The sequence below is a fragment of the Danio rerio genome, chromosome 1 (genome assembly GCF_052040795.2).
Source record: "Danio rerio strain M-AB ecotype USA chromosome 1, GRCz13ab, whole genome shotgun sequence".
Taxonomy (NCBI): Eukaryota; Metazoa; Chordata; class Actinopteri; order Cypriniformes; family Danionidae; genus Danio; species Danio rerio.
Genome location: NC_141021.1, coordinates 39614324 through 39640340, shown reverse-complemented (window position 1 = coordinate 39640340; position 26017 = coordinate 39614324). Strand labels below are relative to the sequence as shown.

Here is a 26017-nt window from a genome sequence, read left to right as displayed (position 1 = left end):
CTTAAAAACTGCATTTATTCTAGCTGAAATAACACAAATAAAACTTTATAATGTTAAATACAAATAATTAAATACTATTTAATACAGTTTCCCTGCTCTGTTAAACATCATTTGGGAAAAATTTGAAAAACAAAAAAATGTGTGACGTGATTTGAAAGACATCAGCAATGTAGTTGGTTAGTCATTAGCTGTCGTTATACCATAATAAGGACAAAGATAAACAACCGCAACATCATTTTATTGCATTTCATTGATTATGTGATGATAAAGAACACTAATAGAAAATGACATCTAACAAACATGAAATCTAACCTTCCAGCGATGAAATAGAATGCTGCCACATTTCTCAAAACCTTTCCAAAAACATTTGAATCATGTCAAATACATTATTACCAAGCTCCATTGCTGTCTTTTATGGCTGACAGTTCCAAGAAATAAGAGACGTGTTAAGCAAAGAGATAATACACAGAGCAATATATGCCAAATCCAAGACAGATTGTATAATCTAACACTATTGTGACAGAAAAATCAGAATATCGTGCACCTAATGAGGCTGGCTCGAAAAATTGTCAAACTATTCTAAAATACAATCCCACAACATGTCTACTCTGTACAAATAAATTAGCAAATTCTATAAACAATCCCTAAGGATGTCTTGCTTCGCTGGTTCATTTAAAGGCAACTCTAAACTACTGCAAAATGACTCCAGAACACAGACGTGTTCGGCACACCTCTTAAGAAAACACACACACACCCACAAACGTGAATCGCTTTCTTGCGTTTCTCCAACAGAGTCAAAAGGTCAAGCAGTCTATGTTCAAACATACACTCGACAAAAAAAAATACGTTCAAGTTTCAGCAGGACAAGTTTCTTGCCAGTATCTTTCTTTCCAGTCGCATCCACCCTAAAGTCCACATGTTTGCTGTTCATAACCAAGATGTGAGCTGATCACTTCAGTAAAAGCAGAGTGGATCCTTGCATTCCAATGCACTTATATACAATCAATCACACAAAGTCTTCAAATCCACTCTTGGGTGCTGGAAAGGGAAGCCAAACTGGAAGAAAAAAAAGCAGGGAGACAAGCAGACAACCAAAACAGTACTACACTTGGCTGAAATACTACATGATTTTTGCCCAGATTTTTTTTGACCCAATTTACTGAATGAACACAAGCTGACTACTATTTGCTAAAAGTCTGGAGATATAAGTTGATTTCACTGAAAAACTGGGCACAAATGCTGGTATTTTTGTTCTTTAGAATATATGACTTCATCCAGTCAGAGAATATCAAAAAACCATTGATTATTTAAAGGAATTTTTGAATGCATTCAATAGTCAGTTGTTCTATATGCTGTTATGCTCTTTATAACTTAAGGCTTTTTTCATAATTAACTTAAAGGGCACCTATTTTACCCCCTTTTCAAGGTTTAGTATAAGTCGTTTGTGTCACCAGAAAATGTTTGTAGAGTTTCAGCTCAAAATACCCATCTGATTATTTATTATAGCAACAATTAAAAGAATGTGTAAATGGACAGGCAAACAAATCATATATAGGCAAATAATCGAAATTGGGCATCAAGGCCTGACGCTCAAATTAAAAACTAAATACTGAAATACTACAAATATTAAATTGCAATATGTAAACTCCAACTTTGGCGGAGAATATCTTGTCTCAAAAAAAAAAAAAAGTGAAAATATCTGAATTGCAAACTCAAAATTCTGCAAAAAAATTAAAAATAAATAACCATAAAAAATATAAACACAATCCTGATTTGAGAAAATGAAGCAGGATCACAAGACAAGCTTAAAATTCTATGAAAAAGGTCATAACTACAAGATGTAAACTCAATTAAAAGCTTAAAACTAAAATCAATCACTACACAATTGTCTTGCCTACTCTTGCCTCCTCTAGACTGTAAATCAGTGCATAAATCTGGGCAGAAGTCATGCAGTGTATTCCAACCTATAGCTAGAATGATTTGCACTCAAGAGTTTATGTACTTATTTACTTAAGCATGTATATGTGGAATTGTCTCCATTGTTTCCTTAAAGATAAGAGTTATTCTTCCTTCAGGAGGTCTTTACTGGCCTCAGCCTCAGTATTGCATTCATGGAATTGCGGAGAAGGGTCAGAAGGGAGTGCTGCTGGTGCACTGGGGTTTGCTGAGGTTGCAGGCTCAATGGGAGCAGCACTTCTAGAGTCCTCCGACTGGACAGATGATCGTCCCCTGTTGGAACGTCGTCTTTCTGGGTTGGTGGAGGAGGGTCTCTTTTCTGGACGAGGAGGGTTGCGGTCCTGGCGGCGGTGGGACAGCTGGATAGTTTCCTTATCTAGAGCTGTGTTCTACGGGAGAGAGACAACACGGTAATGTTCACATGAGCTGCACCCACCCAAAAAAATGGAAAGGAAGTTGGAAACAATTCAGTCAGGAAAGAATGAGATGAAGTTACGATCTGGGAGGTCAAGAGAAAGATCAATTCAATCTTAAAGGGACAGTGCACCCCATAAACAGAAAATTCTGTCCTCATTTACTAAGCTTCCTGTTTTTTCAAGATTTATGACTTTCTTTCTTATGTGGAACACGTACACAAAATATAAGTTTTTTTTTTTCTACTGCCCATGATTTTATTGTATTACAAAAAGTGAACTTGGGTTTATGGTAGTCATTTTATTTGCCCTAAAAATAATGTTTTAAAAGAAATGTTTGGTTTTAAAGGAACAATTTGGCCCGAAATTAAAATTCTGCCATCATTTATTCATTCCCCACTTGTTTCAAACCCCACTTGTTTCAAACTTGTTTCTTGGCCTTCTTTCTTCTGTTGAACAAGAAGGAATTCTGTTTATAACCACTTGAGCATGAGTAAATCTTGAGGAAATTTTATTATCATTTTACTACCAAAAAAAAAAAGTTAGGTTTTAAAGGAATAATTTTGACAAAAAATAAAATTCTGCTATCATTTATTCATCCTCCACTTGTTTCAAACCTATTTGAGGTACTTTCTTCTGTTGAACAAGAAGGAATACTGTTTATAACCACTTGACAGAATTTGAACAAAATTTTACTATTATTTTAAAGTACCAGTATTAAGTATTTTTGAAAATTACCTTTCATACAATGTGTGGGTAAAAACATCTTGCAGAAGTTTTAAATCTGAAAGTGTCATCAAAACAAGTCATTTTTAAAATGGATTCATAGCCGTTTTATGTTGTCAACAAAATGATACATTAGTAGAGTGTCTGCTAACTGGTTGTGCACCGTGAAAAGCATCATGTTGAGAATATTTCAACAGTTAATATTCAATTTTACACCAATGCTACAATAGTGAAGCCCCAAAATAAGTGTTCTCTTCATTGTACACCAACCTAAATGAATACAAAGTTGGATTGAAGCCAGTTGTTATTGAAGGAAGGTTCATCAGCATTTCTGTATTGATCAATGCTTCCTCATCAGACTAACATGTCACTAAAACCAAAATATATAAATTGTTTTTGGTAATTTCCTTGCAGCTATTCTTGTATGAATTTTAGGGCCCTATCATAAACCCTAGGTAATTATTAAGGCTCAAGATGTGTATGGCACGATTTGTTGCTATTTTAAGACCAGCGCAACCCTAGTTTTCATGCCTTGAAAAAGCAACCACGTTAAATAGCAAATCCATTTGCACCACTTTGTGGACTCATGGGTGTGCTGGTCTGGAAAGTAAGTATGTTAAGGCGCATTGTTGGCGCATTGCTATTTTTAAAGAGCAGAAATAAACTGTGCCACTGAATAACTAAAAGCTGGTCCTAATACACACAGTAATTACAGCAATACAAAAATATCTTTACAAATGAAAAAATAAAAAATAAAGGATTAAAATAATACAAAAATGATTAATTTCTACAAAAATATAAAAAAAAAACACTACCTCCATACTTTCTTCATATCAGGGGGCTTTTTTCAGTTTATTAATGACAGCTTGCATTTGTATAATATTATTATTAGCAATATTATTTATTATAAACATACATATTTATATTTGTTTTAATAAAATCAAGTTTAGATTTGTCCATAAGAATAAGATGTGTTTGGATATAACTTTGAATAAACCACACTTGAACACTGTTCATTTATTAATTTACTGGAAGTTAGAACTGAATTTAGAAATAGTTTTGAAACAAATCTTTGTGCTTAACAAACTACATTAAATATGTAGGCTAATGGATGTCTTCAGTGGAGTGTGCACAACACTGTTTCATTATCCACGAAAGTAAAGAGTAAAAGTAAAGTAAAGAGAAAGCAAAGAGGGCAAATGGAGGAGGCTAATTCTTTATTAAAAGTGGATTCGGACACACCATTAATGGTTTTGCGCCATGCGCTTTAGATTTTGCGCCTAGTTTGTAAAAACAGAGCCCTAAACGTGATTGGATCAGTTCTACCAATTTATTTCTGTATAGTTGTCACTCCTGTGAATTACTGAACTCTGTTTACATTAGACAAGCGAACATCTCTAAACTTTAACTTTATGAATGATACAATACTACATTTTAATATATTTTATTACTACACGGTAAAAAAAACGTATGCTAATTAACCTTCATTTCTGTATTAAGTGTTTTCCATTTATTAGTGGTTGTGAAAAGCATTATGGGATGTTGATCTCTGCTCTGTCGACTTTTGATGTTGAAAATTCAACTCTACAGTTTAACAAAGGGACATTCATTGACATTTTAGTAGTTAGAAATAATATGATAAGAAAAAATGAGAAATAAGTCAGAAACTGACTATAAAATAGCAGAAACTGGCAGTTAATTAGTTTTTGTACCTAATAAACTTTTAAGGTTAAAAATTGTTAAAAGAAAGATCAAGGTCACATAATGCAATTCAAAATCACAAATAAGTGGGGAAATATAAAATATATATAAAAATAAAAACATGAATTACAAATGACAGAAACCCAGGCTCATTTTGAAAATGTACCGCTATTTACATTTCCGGAGAGTGCCAAATACATCCAAGGAGCTAAATTTTTTTGCAGTTTATGATTTCGCGAATCCATTTGAGGTCGTTATGTGCGCTTTTTGAGATCTCAAACTTCTCTTGCGAGTACCATTTACACCTGCTGTTCTCGCGTAAATCCACCAGAGGCCGCTGTCGACTGACTGAATGACTGACTGACAGTTCGGCTGACCCACCCTCCTCCTTTCTTAAACCTAACCAACAGCTTTACAGCTTTCAACAGCTTTCTTGTCTGATTTTTACCACGTTTTCAGATTTTACCACCTTTACTCACCCTGTTATGTACTTGTTTATTTTATTTTTTTGCTTCTGTTTTTGTCTTTTGTCCCACTTGCTGGAATTATTCTTCACCGGACTTAAACCTCATCGCCGTGGTCAACTCCTCTCTGCATCTCAAATCCATTGACATACATAGTGAGGTAACTGGACAAACTAGTAACAGCATATTGAGGTAAGCATTCAGGTGATAAGGGCGAAAAGGAACAGCATCATACTGCCCCATAGCATTCTTTTTAAAGACGAAAAGCAGCCATATGTACTTCTGGTTATGTATTTGTGTGTATGTATAGGGCTACGTTTTCAAAATGAGCCTGTGTTGCAGAAAACTGTTAATTTACAGATACACATTTTTTATATATTGTATAAAACATTGGGCCTCTCATTTACTACTCCAACATTCTTCAAAATATCACTTTTTGTGTTCTATATAAGATAGAAAACCATTGCAACAAAATGGCTGTGATTAAATGAAGACAGAATGTTTGTGTTTGCGCATGTCCCTTTAAGGCTTCAGTAAAGCAGCAGTTCTGTGTGTTTTCCCATTGCTGTAAGAAGAAACATATCCTAAGATAATAAAATAAAAAAACAGTATGAGTGACCCGTTTTCCCTGAAAAGTCAATACTATTGATTACATCACAGATGGAAGAGGGCAGAAAATGGAAGAGTGCGGAAAAACATCACTGAAGTTCACAGCAAGAGGAAAGTGAGTCAAGAATTCTCAAAGCTGCCAACTTTCCATTGTCTTGCCGGGGGAAAATGAGTATCTTCAGTGCTGTTCCTGACGCTTTCTCCCAGTGTAAGAGTACATGTGTGTGTGCATGTTTGTGTGTGAGGAGACAGGGTAGCGGGGAGGAGCATAGCAGTTAGTGTTAGTACATACCATTGCCTTGGAGCTAGTCAGAGGATAGCAATGCCATGGGGAGAGCAGAAGCAGAGGACAAAGACTAGTCTTACTCACAGAGCACATACAGCACAAATTGATACACAACACTAACATAACAAAACCTCTAACATTTCAGCTGAGGGACATTTCGCAAGGACTGCTGCTTCAGAAACGCCAGCTTGCTTAATTTAAGCAAAATATAGCTGCTTAGAGAAAAAGTCCGCTCAGAAATGAACATTCTGGCATTGTTTGGTTCCAAACCCACATGCTGTTGTTTTTCTTGGTCAAACAAGCTGTCAGGTTCCAAAATTGCACTACAAAAGCACTACTGTAAATGTACTCTATATAAAATGCTCTGTTTTTGATGAGTAGGGTTTTTCTGCCTTTGCTGAACATTCTGTTAGTGTGTGGTTACAAAAGCTGAAAACCAATGTCATCCGTTTTTACTGATGTTAAACACTTGTAGTAGGAACCATATTTAATTTGAGAGAGTATTGATTGATAATAGATTTTAAAAAAGTCCAGTCTTCACAAAGCTATCATGTAATTTCAAAATTTGAATCTTAAATATGACCCATATTTACCTTATTCTTCCACATATAAAGCTTATTCACCTATTCAGTTTGTTATGCTGATTGATGTTGCAAACTTGTGTTTTCTTGTCATAAACACAATTGTTAAAAGAGCAAATAGTTTGACAGCTTACTGATGTTTATTATTCCTAGTCATTTTCCTTATAGGCAAATCAATACCAAGAGTAAAATCAATAATTATGATGCTTAAATTGTATATACACTCACCGGCCCCTTTATTAGGTACACCTGTCTAACTGCTCATTAATTCTAATTTCTAATCAACCAATCACATGGTAACTCAATACATTTAGGTATGTAGACATGGTCGAGACGATCTGCTGCAGTTCAAACTGAGCATCAGAATGGTGAAAAATGGTGATTCAAGTGACTTTGAATGTGGCATGGTTGTTGATGCCAGATGGGCTGGTCTGAGTATTTCAGAAACTGCTGATCGACTGGGATTTTCAGGCACAGCCATGTTTAGGGTTTACAGAGAATGGTCCGAATAAGAGAAAATATCCAGTGAGCAGCAGATCTGTGGGCGCAAATGTTTTGTTGTTTTCAGCTAATAGAAAGGCAACAGTAACTCAAGTAACCACTCTTACAACTAAGGTCTGCAGAAGAGCAACTCTGAACGCACAACATGTCGAAGCTTGAGGCAGATGGGCTACAGCAGCAGAAGACCACACCAAGTGCCACTCCTGTCAGCTAAGAACAGGAAACTAAGGCTACAATTCACACAGGCTCAACAAATCTGGACCATAGAAGATCGGAAAAGCATTGCCTGGTCTGATGAGTCACAATTTCTGCTGCGACATTCGACAGATAGGGTTAGAATTTACTGTCAACAACTTTAAAGCATGGATCCATCCTCACTTGTCTCAATGGTTCAGGCTGCCGGTGGTGGTGTAATGGTGTTGGGGGATATTTTCTTGACACACTTTGGGTTCATTAGTACCAATTGAGCATCATGTCAACACCACAGCCTACATATAGTATTGTTGCTGACCTTGTCCATCCTTTTATGACCACAGTGTACCCATCTTCTGATGGCTACTTTTAGCAGGATAACGCGCCATGTCATAAAGTGCGGATCATCTCAGACTTTCTTGAACATGACAATGAGTTCACTGTACTCAAATGGCCCCCACAATCACCAGCTCTAAATCCAACAGAGTTCCTTTGAGATGAGGTGGAACAGGAGATTCACATCATGGATGTGCAGGCAACAAATCTGCAGCAACTGTGTGATGCTATCATGTCAGTATGGACCAAAATCTCAGAAAAATATTTCCAGTACCTTGTTGAATCTTTGCCACAAGGGATTAAGGCAGTTCTGAAGGCAAAAGAGGGTCAAATGAAGTACTAGTAATGTATCCATAATAAAGTGGCCGGTGAGTGTACATTTCTTAATAATGGTCAAAGCCTTTTTAATTACAGCATTTGGATTAGGAATCAGATGAGGGTGAATGATTGATAGAAGTGTATTATTATTATTATAAGAAATTATTAAATTTTGGTGGTATGTTCCTCAGCTGTAGACAAAACCAATAGTTGAAAATAAAGCTGGTAAAACTAGAATCTATTAAAATTAAAAAAAAGTGAAATCAATTACAAAAAAAAGTGTTTTTACAACATTCAGTAACAATATTTCATCCAAGGCAATTTGTGTGCATAATAATGCATCTCTCTCTCTCAGTCATTGATTAGATTCTTTGTCATTTTAATGGCAATGGTCAAAGTCTTAACACCCAAAGTATACTTTGGTTTATATGAAATGGCAAAGTAAATTAATCACAAGCCCAGCATGTGTTGGTGACATGCTGGATTTAATCTATTGAATCGAATAAAGAGCTGAATTTTTTGATACAGACCTATTTTTCTAACCACTCTTTTTCTTGTTTATTATTCACCGATAGTTTGTTTCCTTTTTCTAAGTTCAAAATCCTGAAATCAGGTCACTTGAGGGAGTGGACAAAAATGAGTGAGTGAATTAAGACACCTAGCATATTAGTAATGAAACTACATTGACTTTTGTCATGCAAACATATTTTATCAATTAAATATCACATTATTTTGAAACATACACCTATGGGATTCCGCTGTGGGTGTCATCTTGTGGTCAGAAGCAGGACTTTCAGTGCAGAACTTTTACATATGGGTATTCTCTAGCCAAAGCATAAGCTGCCTCTCAAATCACACTTATACACTATTCTATGCCATTTTGTAGTATAAATAGTGTAGGTAGTGCATTCACACTGGAAACTCTAAAAAGAATGAATGCACTTTCATTACCTGGATGATGCACTTACTCAACTGGTAATATGAAGTGTTGAATGTTGGTCACTTCACGCACTCAATGGTCGCAACTTTGCATACCCAGCGGAAGAGGTGGAGCTTTGAAGCACTGATGTTCCATTTGAGACGACAATACATACTTAAACTATGCTGTTGAGTGTGTAAGTGCATAAGAACATAGTGCATAAGTGCATAGTGTATAGAGTGCCATTTGGGATGCAGCTATACACTGATTGTACACTCATTATTGTGGGATTGAATGACTGCATTCGAGAACGTTTAACATGGATTTGGACACCACAAATGTCTTTCCACTCAAATTGTGCCCTATCGAAGGGTTTCGTTGGTTGTTTTCATTGGTTGCCATGGTTACTTATAGTTAGATGATCACGCACACCTGTTCTTGTTTAAGTTCATAAGTTTGCATCGTATAGGCTGGATTGTACTGCATATATCATTTTTTGTTCTCAATTTTTGTTTGTTGTTTTGTTTGATTTATCCGCTATTGTGAGTGTTATGCTATTTCACTGCAAACTATCATTTGCATTAACAGCTGTTACTGCATGTTATTATCATTTTTGCATTCTGACTCATTTTAGTTCTTTTGTTTTCTTTGATTAAATATGGCTGCAATAAACCTCATCAACATCTATCATTATGATATTTTAATGATTTACAGCTTAAAGGGGTGGTCCAGAGTGTGTTTTTAAGCCTTGGTTGTGTTTATAAGATGCAAAGCAATGTGGGCTCATGCTTCATTTGTAGAAAATCAAGTTACTTTTTCAGATATCTTACTTTTATATACAGCTACTCAGCTAACATGAAAAGGACTGTCATATTTCCTCATTCCTCCAAAGACCCACCCTCAAAAGGCTCTGATTGGTCAACTAACATAATGTTATGTGATTTGTGAATTGGTTCCATGCCACCAGTCAGTGTAACTGTTAGCCGCATCAGTTTAAGCCTAAATCAGACAGAAAATGAAGAGGACACAGCTGAACCTCACGCCTGGTCTCTAAAATAAAACCTGACAAGTCTTCACCTTGGAATTATAAGGTTGTATCTGCGTTCTGAATAATTTTGAGACATTGGGCATCAAAGGTTTGACATTCCATAGCAAACAATATGTGTGTAACATTTGTTTTTGTAAATAAAAATCTTAAAATGTAAACAACATATAAAATATCCCATAATGTAAATAAGTTGTCATTAAATAAGAATAACACAATTTTGACAAAAATGTCAGATATAACCTAATAGTTCTAAGGTGAAGAAGTATCTTTCTTATACACACACACACACACACACACACACACACACACACACACACACATATATATATATACATACATACATACATATACATATATATATATATATATATATATATATATATATATATATATATATATATATATATATACATATGTATATATATATATATATATATATATACACATACATACATACATGCATATATATATATATATATATATATATATATATATATATATATATATATATATATAACAAAGACAATTCGATATATATATATATCGGGTTATAAGCATGTGTAAGTAATACGAAACGTTCACATATCTTTTGCGTTCGGTTATTTGAGATGTAGAAAGCAGGGAAAGTAGCCATTTAGAGAGAGCGACGGCATTTTAGCTTTCTCTGCAAAAGCATTACATCGCCTCTGTGGCCATGCACCTTCAGGTTTATGATCTCATCAACCCAAATGTATTTTTTTGTAGTTCCCAAACTTTGTTCGATGTAAGCTTTGCTAAGCTTACTCTATAAAGCCAATGTCTCCCTTTGCATTGAACTTAGAGCAATTTTACTTTTAGAAATGTTGTTAACGCAGCTACATTTGACAACAACTAAAGTTTAAAATATGATATCATAGTGGACCACTTTTTAAAAATAAAAATAAAACATTGGTAAGGAAATGCCATCATTTCACATATTCTTTGTTTATTGACATTTAGGAAATATTTTAAATGGTTTGTTCAAGTCTGTAATATAAACCAGGCTCAGTATAAAGATATTTTCATTGCTCACAATGTTTGGTAACAAATATTTCTAGTGTGCTAGCTTTTGTGTATGCTATCAAAAGCTTTGTTTCCGAATGTGTACGTACTCTAACATATAAATGAAAAAGGGTGATTTTGAGGACAATGGCATCTGCCATTAAATAAACTGTCTCTGGATTAGATAACTGAGAGAGAGAGAAAAGCCATCAGATTGCAGTGTTAATATTACAAGCAGTCAGTATCGCATGCACACCAATACAAACCTTCCAGCTAGAGCCCAGAAGGAAAAATACAGTAATAATGCGCAACAAAGCTATATTGCACAAAATATTACAGCAATAAAGTATTCAAAAAGAGCCATCATGAACTTGGAGTGAAACAAGAAGATGGCAAGACAGAAAGTGGACTGGATTATGATTGGGACATGAGGTGTGATATGTTTGCTGTCTAGAATTAGAAGCAAATGCTGAAAATATAAACCCAGTGAGAGTAAATCAAAGAGCAGAGACTGCTGGATTTTAGTAAGGAGTCGTAAGGAACGCAAGATTATTAAAAAAAGAGGTTTAGGTTTGGAGTCAAATACCCAATTTCCAATGGTAGACAGACGTCACTTCGGGTCTTGGGAGAGCAAGGAAGGGGTGAAGGTACAGCCCTGCCCTTACAGTTCAAACTGTCAAATGAGATTCACATCAACAGACATTCAGCCAGAATCCCTGCTGTTGCTGCTGCTGCTGCTGCTGTTTTTAAGCAGTGAAGTGAACAAAAAAGGCTAACAAAAAGGCCTTTGTATTGTTTTGTTTTTTAATAAAAGCACAGGGATTGTAACGATGTAGGTTAAAGGGGTAGCTCACCCCAACATGAACATTTTTACTTAAAGGTTTAAAACCTGTTTGAGCTTCTTTATTCTGTTGAAGACAAAAAAAAGATACACTTAAAAAAAATGCTACTTCTTCAAACTACTTATTTAAAATGAGCTGAATCAACACAATTCCTGAGGTATTTTTGGAAAAACCTAAATTGTTCTAAGTTCAATTGACCTAAATGTGTAAGAACAATAAAGTAAAATTAACCAATTTGTGTTGGGACAACATGAAGGAATTATGTCAAACCCAACATTTTTTTACAGTGTATTTTGAAGAATGCTGGAAAACTGTAATCATTGACTTTCCATAGTATTTGTTTTTACTGCAACAGTCAATGGTTTTCAGCTTTCTTCAAAATATCTCTTTTAGTGTTTAACAGAATAAAGAAACTAATGAAGATTTGGAATCCCTTTAGTGTGAGTAAATAGTGAGTAAAGTTTCATTTTTGGAGGAGTGATCTATTCATTTATGATAAAACATGGTCATTAAAAAATGGTGCTTATTCACTGCTGTTCAAATAACATCATCACATCTTAAATTAAATCTACTGATGTAACAAACATAATAGGGTTGTTGCGATACCATTAATTCATCTAACGATCCAAGACCAGCTGAAGTATTACGATACCAAGTAGTATTGCGATACTATAATTCATAACTCAAATTATAAAATTTTTTTTTAGAAATACTATATTTTACATGTTCTAACAGGTCTTGAATTTAATTCATAATTCCCCTATTATTGTAAAAAAGTATTATTTGCACGTCACTTTACCTAAAGTTTGTTCTTTTTGTTTATTTTGTAGATAACTGACCAACAAAAAATACATTAAAATAAAGATACAAATTATACTAAATAAAATTTGTTACAAAAATAGCATTATTCTGAAAAAGAATAGGCTATATAAAGTGGTCAAAAATTGTTTCAATGTTGCTATTTTGGGTTTTTAGTCTATTGTTTTTTTTTTTTCGGTCTTATCAGGTAACAATATAAAGTAATTCAAAATTTCACTTTGTGAGTCGTTCTTTTTAAGAGATTGTCGCAGTTGTTGTAGCTACCAAATCATATTAAGAGAAACAGAAATCAACTGACAGATGTGTGCTTGAAACATAAAACATGAGAAAACTTAAAGGGCTCCACAGATTATTAAAATAAAATGGTCTATTGTTGCATAAACAAGTGATCATTTAATTGATTTTTCCACATCCAACATTATCTATTGTAGATAGACCGTTAATGACGATACTACCCTTTACAAACTACAGTTGCACTGCCAGTATTTCGGAGCCATAGTATCGCGATACTACCACAGTACTGGTAAACCGTGTAACCCTAAAACAATAATATTGAGACTTTATTAATGAATATGTAATATCCCAGTCTTTAACTGTAAACTGGAGACGATATATTTAATGTTCACGATGACAATGTTGATGAGATAAAGATCAATGACATCAGTGAAAACAACACATTTACAAAACATAACAGTGGAAACAACTAAGACACAAAGTTGGCAGTGAGAGGTTTATGGTGCAGTGAACTGGGATGGGAATTTAATAAGACATGACAATGGAAATGGCTAAAAATGCTTTACCCAGGTCTCCCTCTGAGCTCACACAGTACACTCTGCTGAGCAATAAAAGGATTAAGATGAGTCCTTCTGCCATTTCCAGGAACTAAAGAGAAACTGCACTTTTTGGCATTGGTCATTTGTTTATTTTAAGCGTATTAAATAGATTAGTATTATTATTTACACTTCCATATTGTATATGGCAGCTCCTCTAAAAGTAAGCTTTGCCATCACACAAATGAGATACATTCTAAAATACAATTAAATGTAAAAGTATTTATTGCGTAATACAGTAATATTGCAATAATTTTCTTTCAATGTTGTCATTTTTACTGTTTTGGATCAACCAAATGCAATCTTTCTAGTGTAAAGTGCAATATCATAATGATTTTCACAATATTACAATTTTTACTACTTTTGTTTCAAGCCTTGTATAGCCTCTGTCACACAGAAGGTTTTAAATGTTTTTTTAAAGGACACATCGTATAGTTTTAAGCAATAAAGTGTTAGTCTTAAGTAACCAGAGCAATTATTTAGATTACAGAATACTGATGTGACAAAATATAAGACTAATCAGTTATTTACTTACAGATACAGTGAATAAGACATGTGCCTTATGTCCTGTTTCCTTCAACCATTTCCAAATCTACAGCTCAGGCATATTTGGTGCTGTGCATGCTTACAAGACAATAATCTCTAATATTTCCAGAGATTTAGCAGTTATGTAAGTCATGAGCGCAGAGGAAGACAAACTGATTGATTGGATGCTGGTTTTCCACAGTGGCTGTAATTTCAGTGACGGCTATGCTTCGGAATTATGTGTAATCCAAGTACTAATCATTAGGGAATGAAAGGATGACATTGGTTATTTTCTGAAGTGTAACATTAACGGACGGCTGCAGCAATGGTTATGATCTGTTTCCCATATCTGAGTATGACAGTATGAATGTGTGCGTGTGTGTGTGTGTGTTTGCTTACCATGATAACCGAAACTCCAGCAGAAGTGTTGCTCTGTTTCTGCACAGAGTTAAAGTGCTTTTTGAGTTTACCTGCCACCTCCATCTTCATGTTGTTTTCCATTGCTGCATCCTCCTGTCGGAATATTGAAATTAATTAGGATAGGCCAATCTAATGCAAAGCAATTTAAGAACATTCTGACTAAATCGTAGGTTTTAAATATTGAAAAGCAGTGTGAAACAAATCAAAACCACTTCTAAAGCTTCATTCACAATATGAGTGACCTGTAGCAGCAAAGCGACTGTTCATTTCAACAGAGAGTTAGCAACAAGAGGCAGCGACCTTGGCAACTAGATGGCCATGTCAAGCAATGTGACAGTTGAGAATTATTCAACTTTATTCAAATGAAGAGCAACTTTTCTGAGGGCACCAGTAGAACTCACGTGAGCAGTTACAGTATGGACAGTTCTACACTTAAAATTTTTACCGGAAATAGTACACCACACCCGAACCTTTGGCATATGCTTTTCAACATATTACAATTTGTGACATACTCATTTTATTTCCAAATACTATTAAGGATGGATAGTATGTGAAATGGGGTGCGACAATAGTTTTGAATGGGGAAAAGTGTAACGGTCAATAAAGCAAATGAAGTCCCACCTACTAGTACAGTAGCCAATCATGGATTGCTATAGACTAATGTAGAATCTCGGACCAGACGTGTGCTTTTACGACAATTTGGTGATCAACAAGCACACTGGAATCTCAGCGAATACTTGCTTCACACACATGAGAAATCTATCCAGGTCAGTGCCAGTAGCCTAGTGGATAGTGCATAGACACACAGCACCCAGGTGCTCATTGCGACCTGAGTTCGATTCCTGCCTCGAGATCCATTGAGACCCTTCTCTGCATTCCATAATTTCCTGTCTGTAAATTGCCACTGTCCTTTCACAATAAAGGTGAAAAAACCCTAAAAACTGTTTTAAAAAAGAGAGAAAAAAAGATATACATCCAGATAAAGCTTGAAACCTCTGCTAACCTCTGCTCTGTTAAACGAACCAAGTGCACAAAAGTTTTTTGGTTTTGTGATCTGTATGAAATGAACGTGAGGTGTACTCTGTCCTGTCAAACGCACAAACACAATGTCCATAAATGAGGTTGGTGTCGTGATCTTGTTTTTTTCTAGTGTGCATGCACATTAGCTCGGGCAATCTGCAAAGATGGTGACTTTTGTTTGATTTGGACGTTTAGAAATGCAACTTATGAGACAGTTGTTGTTTAATTTTATTGGTTGTTCCAAATATGTAATGTAATTGGAAGCTTGGCAAACAGTTATGGAGATTTTAATGTTTCTCCATTCAGACAAAATGCCCGAGCATGCTGCCCGAGAGGCATTCAATGAGGGCTGCAGAGTGAAATGACTTGTCTTAAAGAGACTTTGATTCCTCCATGCTGTAGACCAATTGCATCAGGTCGCCACCCAGAGTGACAGACCACTACAAAGTCACTGCTAGTGTGAATGAGGCATAACACAGAAGACTAGAGCCATGAGATGTCATTGTGTACCCCCAGTGGGTGAAATTTACCCATGTTTATGGCAAAAAATTTATTTTGTCATAGTATAATGCCACTGTCTTTTACAATGCAAGGGTGTTGCCATTATTTAAAAAATCGAGGAGGTAGAATGTTAAACTTATTTTTTTTTATTAAGCCTTTGTTCTTAATATGTTATTTATTAATCTAATCAGAAGAAAGGAATACATGAACATTCTCTACTGTATATGTGCAAAACATTACCTTTAGGGGTACAACAGCATGTCATTGAGGCAGTACCCATAAAAGAGTAGCTTTCACAGCAAGCTAGGGCATGACTGACACATGAGTGACTGACTGCCATGAAAATTTGATCATCATAGACTATAGGTGCATCTGAAATCTCACACTTCCCTACTATATATGTGAAAAACAGTATGTGAGTCGAATTTATAGTATTTGAAAAACAGCAGATAAGAAGCACCTGGATGACCTACTGGCCTCCTTCTGACGAGTTTCTAAAGTGTGCATCCAATAGAAACTTTATTATCCCATGAGGCTACGCGAAAGAATTTATGAATGGGAGTGAAGCAATGCAACTGACTAGGGTAGGTCACGTGATAATGATAAATGGCAGATGCAGTGTGTTTGAATTGACTTACATTTATACTATATATACCATACGTCTCAAAGTTGATTCCTGGAGGGCTGCAGCTCTGTACAGTTTTGCTCCAACCCTAATCAAGCACAGCTGATCCAACTACTCAAAGTGTTCAAAACTACTAGAGACTATTAAGCAGGTGTGAGTTGGAGGTGGTTGGAGCTAAACTATGCAGAGCTGCGGCCCTCCAGGAATTAAGTTTGAGACCATTGATATAACACATACTTTTTTTTAATGGTTGTGAAGTGAATTCAAACTGACATGTAGTACCTACACAGACAACATGTCATTTCAGACATAGCCTATTCTTTGATTTTTAAATCATTCTAATTTAAACACTGTTTCAAGAAAACCCTAACATATTTTACCGTGAAAAGGTGCAGGGGGAACATGTTCTGCATGTACCATGCATGTTCTATGCACGAACTAATATCTACTCTAGAATGATGAAATTTTTATTTTTACTCATGATCTATGATGCTCAGCCTGACCCACGATGCACCACGTACCCCTGAAACAAACCCAGCTAAGCAGGTGAAATGTTAGCAATATAGAATGCTAAAACATAATTGGCGCAAAAGCATTAAGAAAAGCACTGTATTAATACATTTGATTTGTTGGCAGTTATCCGTAGCTATAAATGCCCTGCTTTATATTTGGATTAATCTAAACATGGATTTGGGTCAAATTCAGTAACTGAGAGAATTGGATATTTTGTAAAAAATTTGTTATGTACATTTGAAAAGAGCCATGGGTAAATTTGACTCTGTTTCAGTTTTAGTGTGTGAGCAAAATTCCCTTTGACCATTCATGCTGCTCAAATCGCTAAAATGCATTTAGGTACATCGAAATCCATTGCTGTATTGTAGCATAATATGCGCGTTACCAAAGCCAACAATAATGACACCACATCCCACATTTACAGCACCAAGAGCTTTAACACAGACTTACTGTGACCCAGGGGTGAGAGAGCACATCTTCCGCTGTGTATCTGGCCTCCACATTCACCTGCAGCATGTGACCAATCAACTCCTGTGAACACATCAGATCTTCAATAATTACATCTTTATTACAACAAAATTCCATCCATCCATCCATCCATCCATCCATCCATCCATCCATCCATCCATCCATCCATCCATCCATCCATCCATCCATCCATCCATCCATCTATCTATCCATCTATCTATCTATCTATCTATCTATCTATCTATGGAATCCATCCATCTATCCATCCATCCATCCATCCATCCATCCATCCATCCATCCATCCATCCATCCATCCATCCATCCATCCATCCATCCATCCATCCATCCATCTATCTATCTATCTATCTATCTATCTATCTATCTATCTATCTATCTATCTATCTATCTATCTATCTATCTATCTATCTATCTATCTATCTATGGAATCCATCCATCTATCCATCCATCCATCCATCCATCCATCCATCCATCCATCCATCCATCTATCTATCTATCTATCTATCTATCTATCTATCTATCTATCTATCTATCTATCTATCTATCTATCTATCTATCTATCTATCTATCTATCTATGGAATCCATCCATCTATCCATCCATCCGCCCGCCCATCCATCCATCCATCCATCCATCCATCCATCCATCCATCCATCCATCCATCCATCCATCCATCCATCCATCCATCCATCCATCCATCCATCCATCCATCCATCCATCCATCCATCCATCTATCTATCTATCTATCTATCTATCTATCTATCTATCTATCTATCTATCTATCTATCTATCTATCTATCTATCTATCTATCTATGGAATCCATCTGTCCGTCCATCCATCAATATGTTTAATTGTCTATCTGTCTGTCTGTGAGAAAGACATATATATTATAATTTAAGATGTATGCTGATAAGTATTATGAACTTAATCTCTAAATGTTACTTCTGTTGTTACTTTTGTCCTTTCCTACTCCAAAAACGCAACCTAATCATGACAGAAATGACATTATATATGGAAAACCTACCACACTAAACCTACGAGTTGGTACACAAGACTTGCACTCACAGCAAAAATTCTGGCATTCAGTGCAGACAAAGGTTTTAGAACAAAAGCATGCAAGAACTCTAAAGCGGAGACTGAGAGAGAGGGAGGTGAACGAGATGATGATGTGAGTAGGATCAAAGGAAGAATACAGAATAAAGAATTGGGTATGTTAAGGAAATCTATGTTTGCACCCACTTTAGCAGAATCAGAGATATTGTCCCAGAATGGTGAAGGGAACTCTAAATGCCCCAGCAGGATCTGATCAAATAGGTCCTCCTGTAGATTATTCTCACTAAAAAAACAAACACAAATACACCAATCACACACACAAACAAAATAGGTATATGTATAATAAATGCAGAGAACATTCCACTAAAATTAATAAATGTATTAAATAATAGTTAAAAAAGTCCACTAAAATTAATAAATGTATTAAATAATAGTTAAACAAAATCTGTCATTTTTTTTACATAGCCTGGTTTTGTTCCAATGCCAAATGTTCTTCTTTCTTTTATAATAGTCAACAGCGAAATGTATTAAGCTTCTTAAAAAATATAAAAGCATGAATAAATGATCCAGTATATCACAAGTGTTCAGGACAAATGGTTTGCTGGAAAACAAACCCCCAAAAATTTATATATTATTAAACTAAAATTGTGAGTTTTTCTCTTCACAATTGCCACAATTGAGTGTTATCGTTGAAACTCTGTCCTGCCATGAAAAAGCACACAAGTGACCAATCTGAAGCATCAGTTAATAATATATGAATTAGAGCTTAGAAATCCTCATTAAAAGTATCCGTGTAGTTTCTTTACTGATACGTTGCTCACAATTTACAATAAGATTTCATAATGTATTTACTAACATGAGCTACGTATGAAGAATACGTGTACAGCATTTATTAACCATAGCTCAACATTTCTTAACGCATTACTAACATCAAAAGTCATGCTTACTAACAGTTAATGCACCATAAGTTGACATGAACTACCGTAAGCTAACATGAACAAATAATGTAATAAACGTATTGTTCATTGTTTATGTTAGTAAATGTATTACTTAGCATTAACTAATATAATCTTATTGTAAAGTTTACCGATATTTTCTTTGAGTTCATTTTTAAATTTTGTAATTGAGCAATTTTGTTATAATAAAACCAATATAACTTTAGTACCCTGACTAAAATGTGTATATATTTTAATAAAATTGTATTTAAATGACCATAACAGTCAAATTGGTCACATGAATTTCAAGTTCAGCTTCTTCTTCCTTTGCCTTTGAATATACGTGCCTATGTTGACTAGCAACTTTCTGCTAACGTAAACATAATTTCTTATAGCAAAATCCTAACTTTACTTCAGACATGTTTTTCAAACTTTCACAAACAACTTACTTTTGTCAGACAAAGCAAAGGATGCAGTACACACTTTCAGCAGGCAGTTTAACTCATATACAATTATAAATTATAATACAAAAAGAATTGTAATTTCAAAGCAATATCTTCATAAAATATGACAAGCTTAATTATTAATTATCCATTTAAGCTTTGAATGTAAATATGAATTGACAAAATGTATTTCTGGTAATGTCAGGGCAGTCAGAAAGGCCATTCTAGTAGTTATAGAATTCTGGTAGTTCTAGAGTTAAAGGGGACCTATTATGTTATTATGCGAAAATCACTTTTATAAGGGGTTTAAACACAGTTGTCTGCAAACATAACCAGCTTCTAATGATAAAAAAAAAAATGTTTTAATCTTATTTTTAAAAATTGCACTTCATAAAAACACTCTACAGAAACACTGTCATCAGACGTATGTGTACATGTCATCAGAGGAGAAGAGCCCCGCCCATTATCTCATTTGAATTTAAAGTGACAGTCACCACATTGCCCCTTTCACTAAAATTGGAGTTATAACACATTACTACTGTGGTTATTGTGAGCTGAATCGTTACATTTACACTCTAGGGACATCAGAGATTATATATCTTGATAAAAGAGGCATAATAGGTCCCTTTTAAAGCTTTTTAAAATAGATAAGGAGAAGTTGGAAATCTTTGGTAAGTTTCTTGTTTGTGTTACAGCTTTGCCAGCTCCGTTTTGTTTTAATGTTGTTTGTGGCAGAACTGTGACACTGCTCCAGTCTTGTATTTTTTTAGCACTCGCTTTTATTTGTGTTTCCATGTGTTCTTCTGTCTTGTAATTTCCGCCCTTCTTGTTATCCAATTATTGATTCATTAGCTACACCTGTTTAGTTGTGACTAGTTTGTCTTCCTTTTGTGCCCTGTACTTAAAAAAAAAAAATATTTGCTGTTTGTTCAAAAACTTATTTAAAATGGGACAAAACAAAACAAATCTTAAGTTATTTTTTAAGGGTGCAACGTAATTGTTTTATGCTCAATCTACTTAAATTTGTAAAAACGAATAAGTTAACTTAATTTCTTCATGCTGCCCCAACACAAATCGATTTGTGTGGAACCCAGCATTTTTTTGTGTGTGTTGAAGCTACTTCATTTTATGTTGCTATGTTCCTGATGCTTTTGATTAATGTTTTGCTTTAAAAGTGATGCTTAGATTTAGCTATGTTCCCCCCTTCTGAGATTATTCATCTTTGTCTTGTTTTGTTTATAATAAACACCTTATTTGATCAAGTATCTGGATCATCACTTTCATTTATTTACTATTGAAGTGTGGTTGTGACAGTTCACTGTAAAAAATTGAGAGTTCCACACAATTCCTTCATGTTGTCCCAACACAAATCGATTAAGTTAACTTAATCAGTTTTACAAATTTAAATAGTTTGAACATAAAACAATTAGCTTTTTTTTACTCATTAAATGTGTTCATTGAGATTATTTTAAATGAGTAGTAAAAAAAAAAAACAATTTTAATTTGATTGTTTGTGGTATAACAAAAAAGTAGGGCATACTGCATTGGAACAACACCAGTGTGATTAAATAGTGACTCACTTTTCATTTTAGTGTGAGCTGTCGCTTTAACGTGAATGACAGAGCATTTTTTTAATGTTGTGATACCTGCGGAAAGGTGGGAAGCCACACAGTAGGATGTAGGTAATCACTCCAGCTGCCCAGATGTCCACTTTCAGCCCGTAGCTGTGGCAAATCCCAGACAGAAAATCACAATTAATAACATTCATCCTCCAGCATGCTCCAAAGAAAACAAAAGTTAAAAACTAAGTAATCAATGATTCTTACCCTGACTCAGCTATGATTTCCGGGGCAACATAAGTCGGTGTTCCACAAACAGTGTACAGTGGCCCTTCAACCACTGTCGCCAAGCCAAAATCCCCCAACTTCAAAGACTTTGTACCATTAGGGTACTCACACACCTGCAATACACATTGCAAAAGAGGCAAAACATTTATTTTTATCTGTTAGGACTGGCATGTTTTCCTCTAAATATGTTTTTTCATGTTCAAAGTTTGGCAGTTCATTCCGCTGTAGCAATCCCGGATTAATAAAGGAACTAAGCTGGAAAGAAAACGAATGAATGAATGTTCAAAGTTTGTAAACCAATGTATGCTCAGATGTGTTGTCTCTGTACATCTATAATTACACTGAATATTTAAAGGGATAGTTCACCCATTACAGTGGTTCTAAAGTTTATTTCTTCTATTGAACTCAAACCAAGATATTCTGAAGAATGTTGGAAACCAGCCTTTACTGACATCTATACTGAAGAAGGAAAAAAATACTATGGAGGTTGATGGCTGCTGCTTTCCAACATCTTATTTTGTGTTCAACAGATGAAAGAAAGTCAAACAAAAGGATGACTAAATGATGGCAGAATTTTCATTTTGTGGTGAATAATTTATTTAATGTCCTATTAAAGGGTGTATTAGTGTTAAAAGTCCCGTGAAGAGCTTTGAAATGTGATTTTTATTCGATGTTTGACATAGGCCCAATCCCAATTCTACCCCTTAGCCCTCCCCTTAGCCCTACCCCTCGTTTTGCGTGTTCACGTCAAGGATATCAACTCTTTTTAGCTTGAAGGCATAGAGCTAAAAGCAAGGGGTTTTAATAGCCCTTCAAGCGTAGATTTTACACAACCACAATCGAAACTAAACGGGTAAGAAAATTTCCTAGAATACACCAGCCACGATGACAGTATTGCTGAACCCGGAAGTAAGAAGATCCACAAATTAGTATTTTTTGTCATTATTACAAATTGTTACGACAAACAAACATATGTTTGTAATATATTCATAGCTGCGTGCATTTTTTACCATCATGCTTTAAAAAAAAAACATTTAAAAAAAACCCAGCTAAATTTCGCAATCTATAATCCATAGCTCCTGTATAGCAGTCCCACAACATTCTGACACAAAAATAGAATTGGGATTGGGCCGTAATCTCAATCAGAAACATGAAGAGGGTATAACATAGTGTAGCTACTCCCCTTTAAAAAAAAACAGCCAATTGTTTTTTGTTTTATCACAGCACTGCTAGTGAGAGTGGATTAACACAAGTGCATCAAATGTAAAGCATCTTGAAGGGGGCACAGCATGTCAGATACTAAAGAGCATTTGATTGCTCACAATTTGATAAGCAACTGAAGTAGGAGGTGACCTAAAAAAAACAGTGATCTATTTAGGCAGAAATGACAAACTACAAGATTTACATTATTATATTGGTTTTATATCTTGTAAACTCACATTTTGTTTGTGTTTTGGTGCACACTAGCTTATAGATATCCTAAAAGCTAACAAATCTGATGCTAACATCTAAAATAATTTATTTTAATTACATAGGACCTTAAAGTGTATGTGTGCGTACCAGTAGATTTTCAGGTTTGATGTCTCGATGAACGATGCACATTCTGTGTAGATATTTGAGAGCTGCTGCCAGGTCAAACACCATCACGCTGGCATCTTTTTCAGTGTATTTGGTTGAGGAGGTGATTGCATCAAACAGATCTCCACCCTGAAACACAAAGACAGCAAGATAGTAACTAAACATTCCTGACACTACATTAAGAACAAAAAAAACGTACAATTTTTAAAAGGATGCATGGCACCCATGCCCAGCCCTAAACACCATCAAATCGTAGTAAATTGTATGAATGATATTGTATGATTTCATATGAATTAGCCACTAAATCAAAACATTACAAACTGCCGTGAGATATCATAGGTATGTTCAGTAAGTTCACTTGAATGACTATTAATAGGATCTTTTAATTGCCTATAAAGTAAAATAACTAAACATAAGTACAATATTTCAGATGGCAGTTAGAGTCTTTTGCATCTGAACTCTTCATACGGTGAAAATGTATGTGTTTGTGTGTGTGCTTACGTTATAAGAGGTGACAGACAAACATTACCTTCACAAGTTCCATGACCAGATAGAGCTCAGCAGGCGTATCCACCTCCTCAATCAGCATGATGATGTTAGGATGTTTAACTCGCCTCAGCACTGCCACCTCATTCTCAATCAGGTGCTCCTGTGTGTTCAAAACATCTGTCATAACTAATTCACAAGCGTACAGCAGCTCTCAGCAGCTTGTCTTTAGATGCTCAGTCATAAATCCACATGAATTCCTGTGGTTTGCTCTTGCAGGAAACAAGGCAAACAGGAAACTAACATCCTCGGTTAAAGCACAGGCTAAAACTAAATCAAGAGACACTGGCCGACAGTATAACTAACTGCTGTTTACATTCCATTATACACAAGGCCACAAATATGATGATACTCCCTCTTAATTAGCAGGTTTTATTATTCTAGTGAAAACAAATCATAGTTTGAAAGAATACAATGACATTCAGAGATTTTGGTAACCGTTTGGGCAGAGAGTTTTCCATTGCAGAGCTAGCCAGGTAGCTAGCAACAGGGTTTCTGCAGGTTTCACCAAGTAAAATGTAAGACTTTTTAAGACCTTTTTAAGACCATGAAGAATGAAATTTTAAACTTTTAAACCCTACTACGCTAGTTTAAGATTAAGATTAACGCTTAAGATTTTTTTATGGCCTATGGTTGTTTCTTAGCTACATATCTGAAATAATGCAGACCTTTGTTTTCTCAACATAACTTGAAAAAAAAAAACTCTTTAAAAACTAAATGTATTTACAACAGACTTTCATACTATTAGTCATGAACAGTTTTGAGATGTACTGGGTGAACTGGATTGGATGCGTGTTGTGTCGATTTGGTATAGCTTTAAATAAACAAAGGAAAATCAGGATTCCTTTAAAATAATTTACAATATTTCAGTGAATTTAAGACTTTTTAAGGCCTAAAATTTTGCTTTTGAAAGTAAAGACATTTTAAGACTTTTTAAGACCTCACGGACACCCTGTAGCAAGCTAAAATAAAATTAAAATAAATAAATAAATAAAATATAATAAAATAAAAAATAAAGTAAAATTAAATAAAAAATAAAATAAAGAAAAATATATAAAAAAGTAAAAATAAATAAATAAATAAATAAAAAGAAAATAAGAAATAAAGCAAAATATAATTTAGAAAAATGTAAAAAGTAAGTAAATAAATAAACAAATAAATAAAAGTAAAATTAAAAAAGTAAATAAAATAAAATAAAATAAAATAAAAAATAAATAAAATCTTGAAATTTTTTAGCCCTCCTGTTACCTTAAAAATGACCAGGTGCAATTCTAACAGCAGAAAAAGACTTTTGGTGAGTTTTTATAAAATGAGCCCAATATTTTCATAAAGGCTGTTCACGTTTAGGGTACAACAGTTGTCCTTCAGGTAAATTTTGACCAGCCAGTTATAAAACCCTTTTACACCACAAAAACTATGGTGGCACACACATGCACACTCCTTCCAGATCCGTACACACTACAAAAGTTTGCTGTTTAATGTTGATGAATACTGTCTTGCTAAAAACATATGCAGGTACTTTTAGCAATAGCAAAATTTACAATTTACTTTAGTGAAAAACGAGTGTTGTCCACTGAATAAACACTGATAAAACACTCCACACTGATAAGAAAAAACCTATACATTCAAAGAGTTTGTGATGCAAACGAAGCTGTTTCTTCATGCAAAATATTTATGAAGATTGAAATTAAATTTTAATGCTTTATTTCAGAGATTTAGTGAAGGCGGGTTATTTATGGACAGGAGAATTAACCCAATGTATGATAAGATGAGGGAGATATGGCCCAAAAGCAGCAGAGCCTTTAATATTAACAATTTATCACTAATTAAGTTAGCTTATAAATAGCAATATATAGAGTATAGAAACATTTTATTGTAAGGAAAAATTAGATTTATTTAACCCCACTGACAATTTTGTAAACATTCTCTTCTTAATTAAAAATATCATGATTTAAAGTAATATT

The 26017-nt window shown here is 34.7% G+C and overlaps 1 protein-coding gene across 27 annotated transcripts in view; it reads right to left on the bottom strand.

Moving 5' to 3' along the window:
* Positions 1-219: 219 nt before the first annotated feature.
* Positions 220-26017, bottom strand: part of dclk2a (doublecortin-like kinase 2a) — a 100919-nt gene continuing 75121 nt past the window's right edge. For 7 of the 27 annotated variants that reach the window (XR_015475900.1, XR_015475901.1, XR_015475902.1 and 4 more), the window contains 9 exons: positions 24037-24156; positions 23490-23636; positions 21909-22042; positions 21729-21806; positions 18891-18987; positions 17616-17696; positions 14486-14599; positions 11657-11743; positions 220-2345 (listed from right to left, as the gene is read on the bottom strand). Coding sequence is in view for 11 of the 27 variants with exons in the window: in XM_087236307.1 (XP_087092433.1) it covers positions 2061-2345; positions 14486-14599; positions 17616-17696; positions 18891-18987; positions 21729-21806; positions 21909-22042; positions 23490-23636; positions 24037-24156 (1056 nt within the window). In the remaining 16 variants the exon portion in view is untranslated. 27 annotated transcript variants of the gene reach the window in all.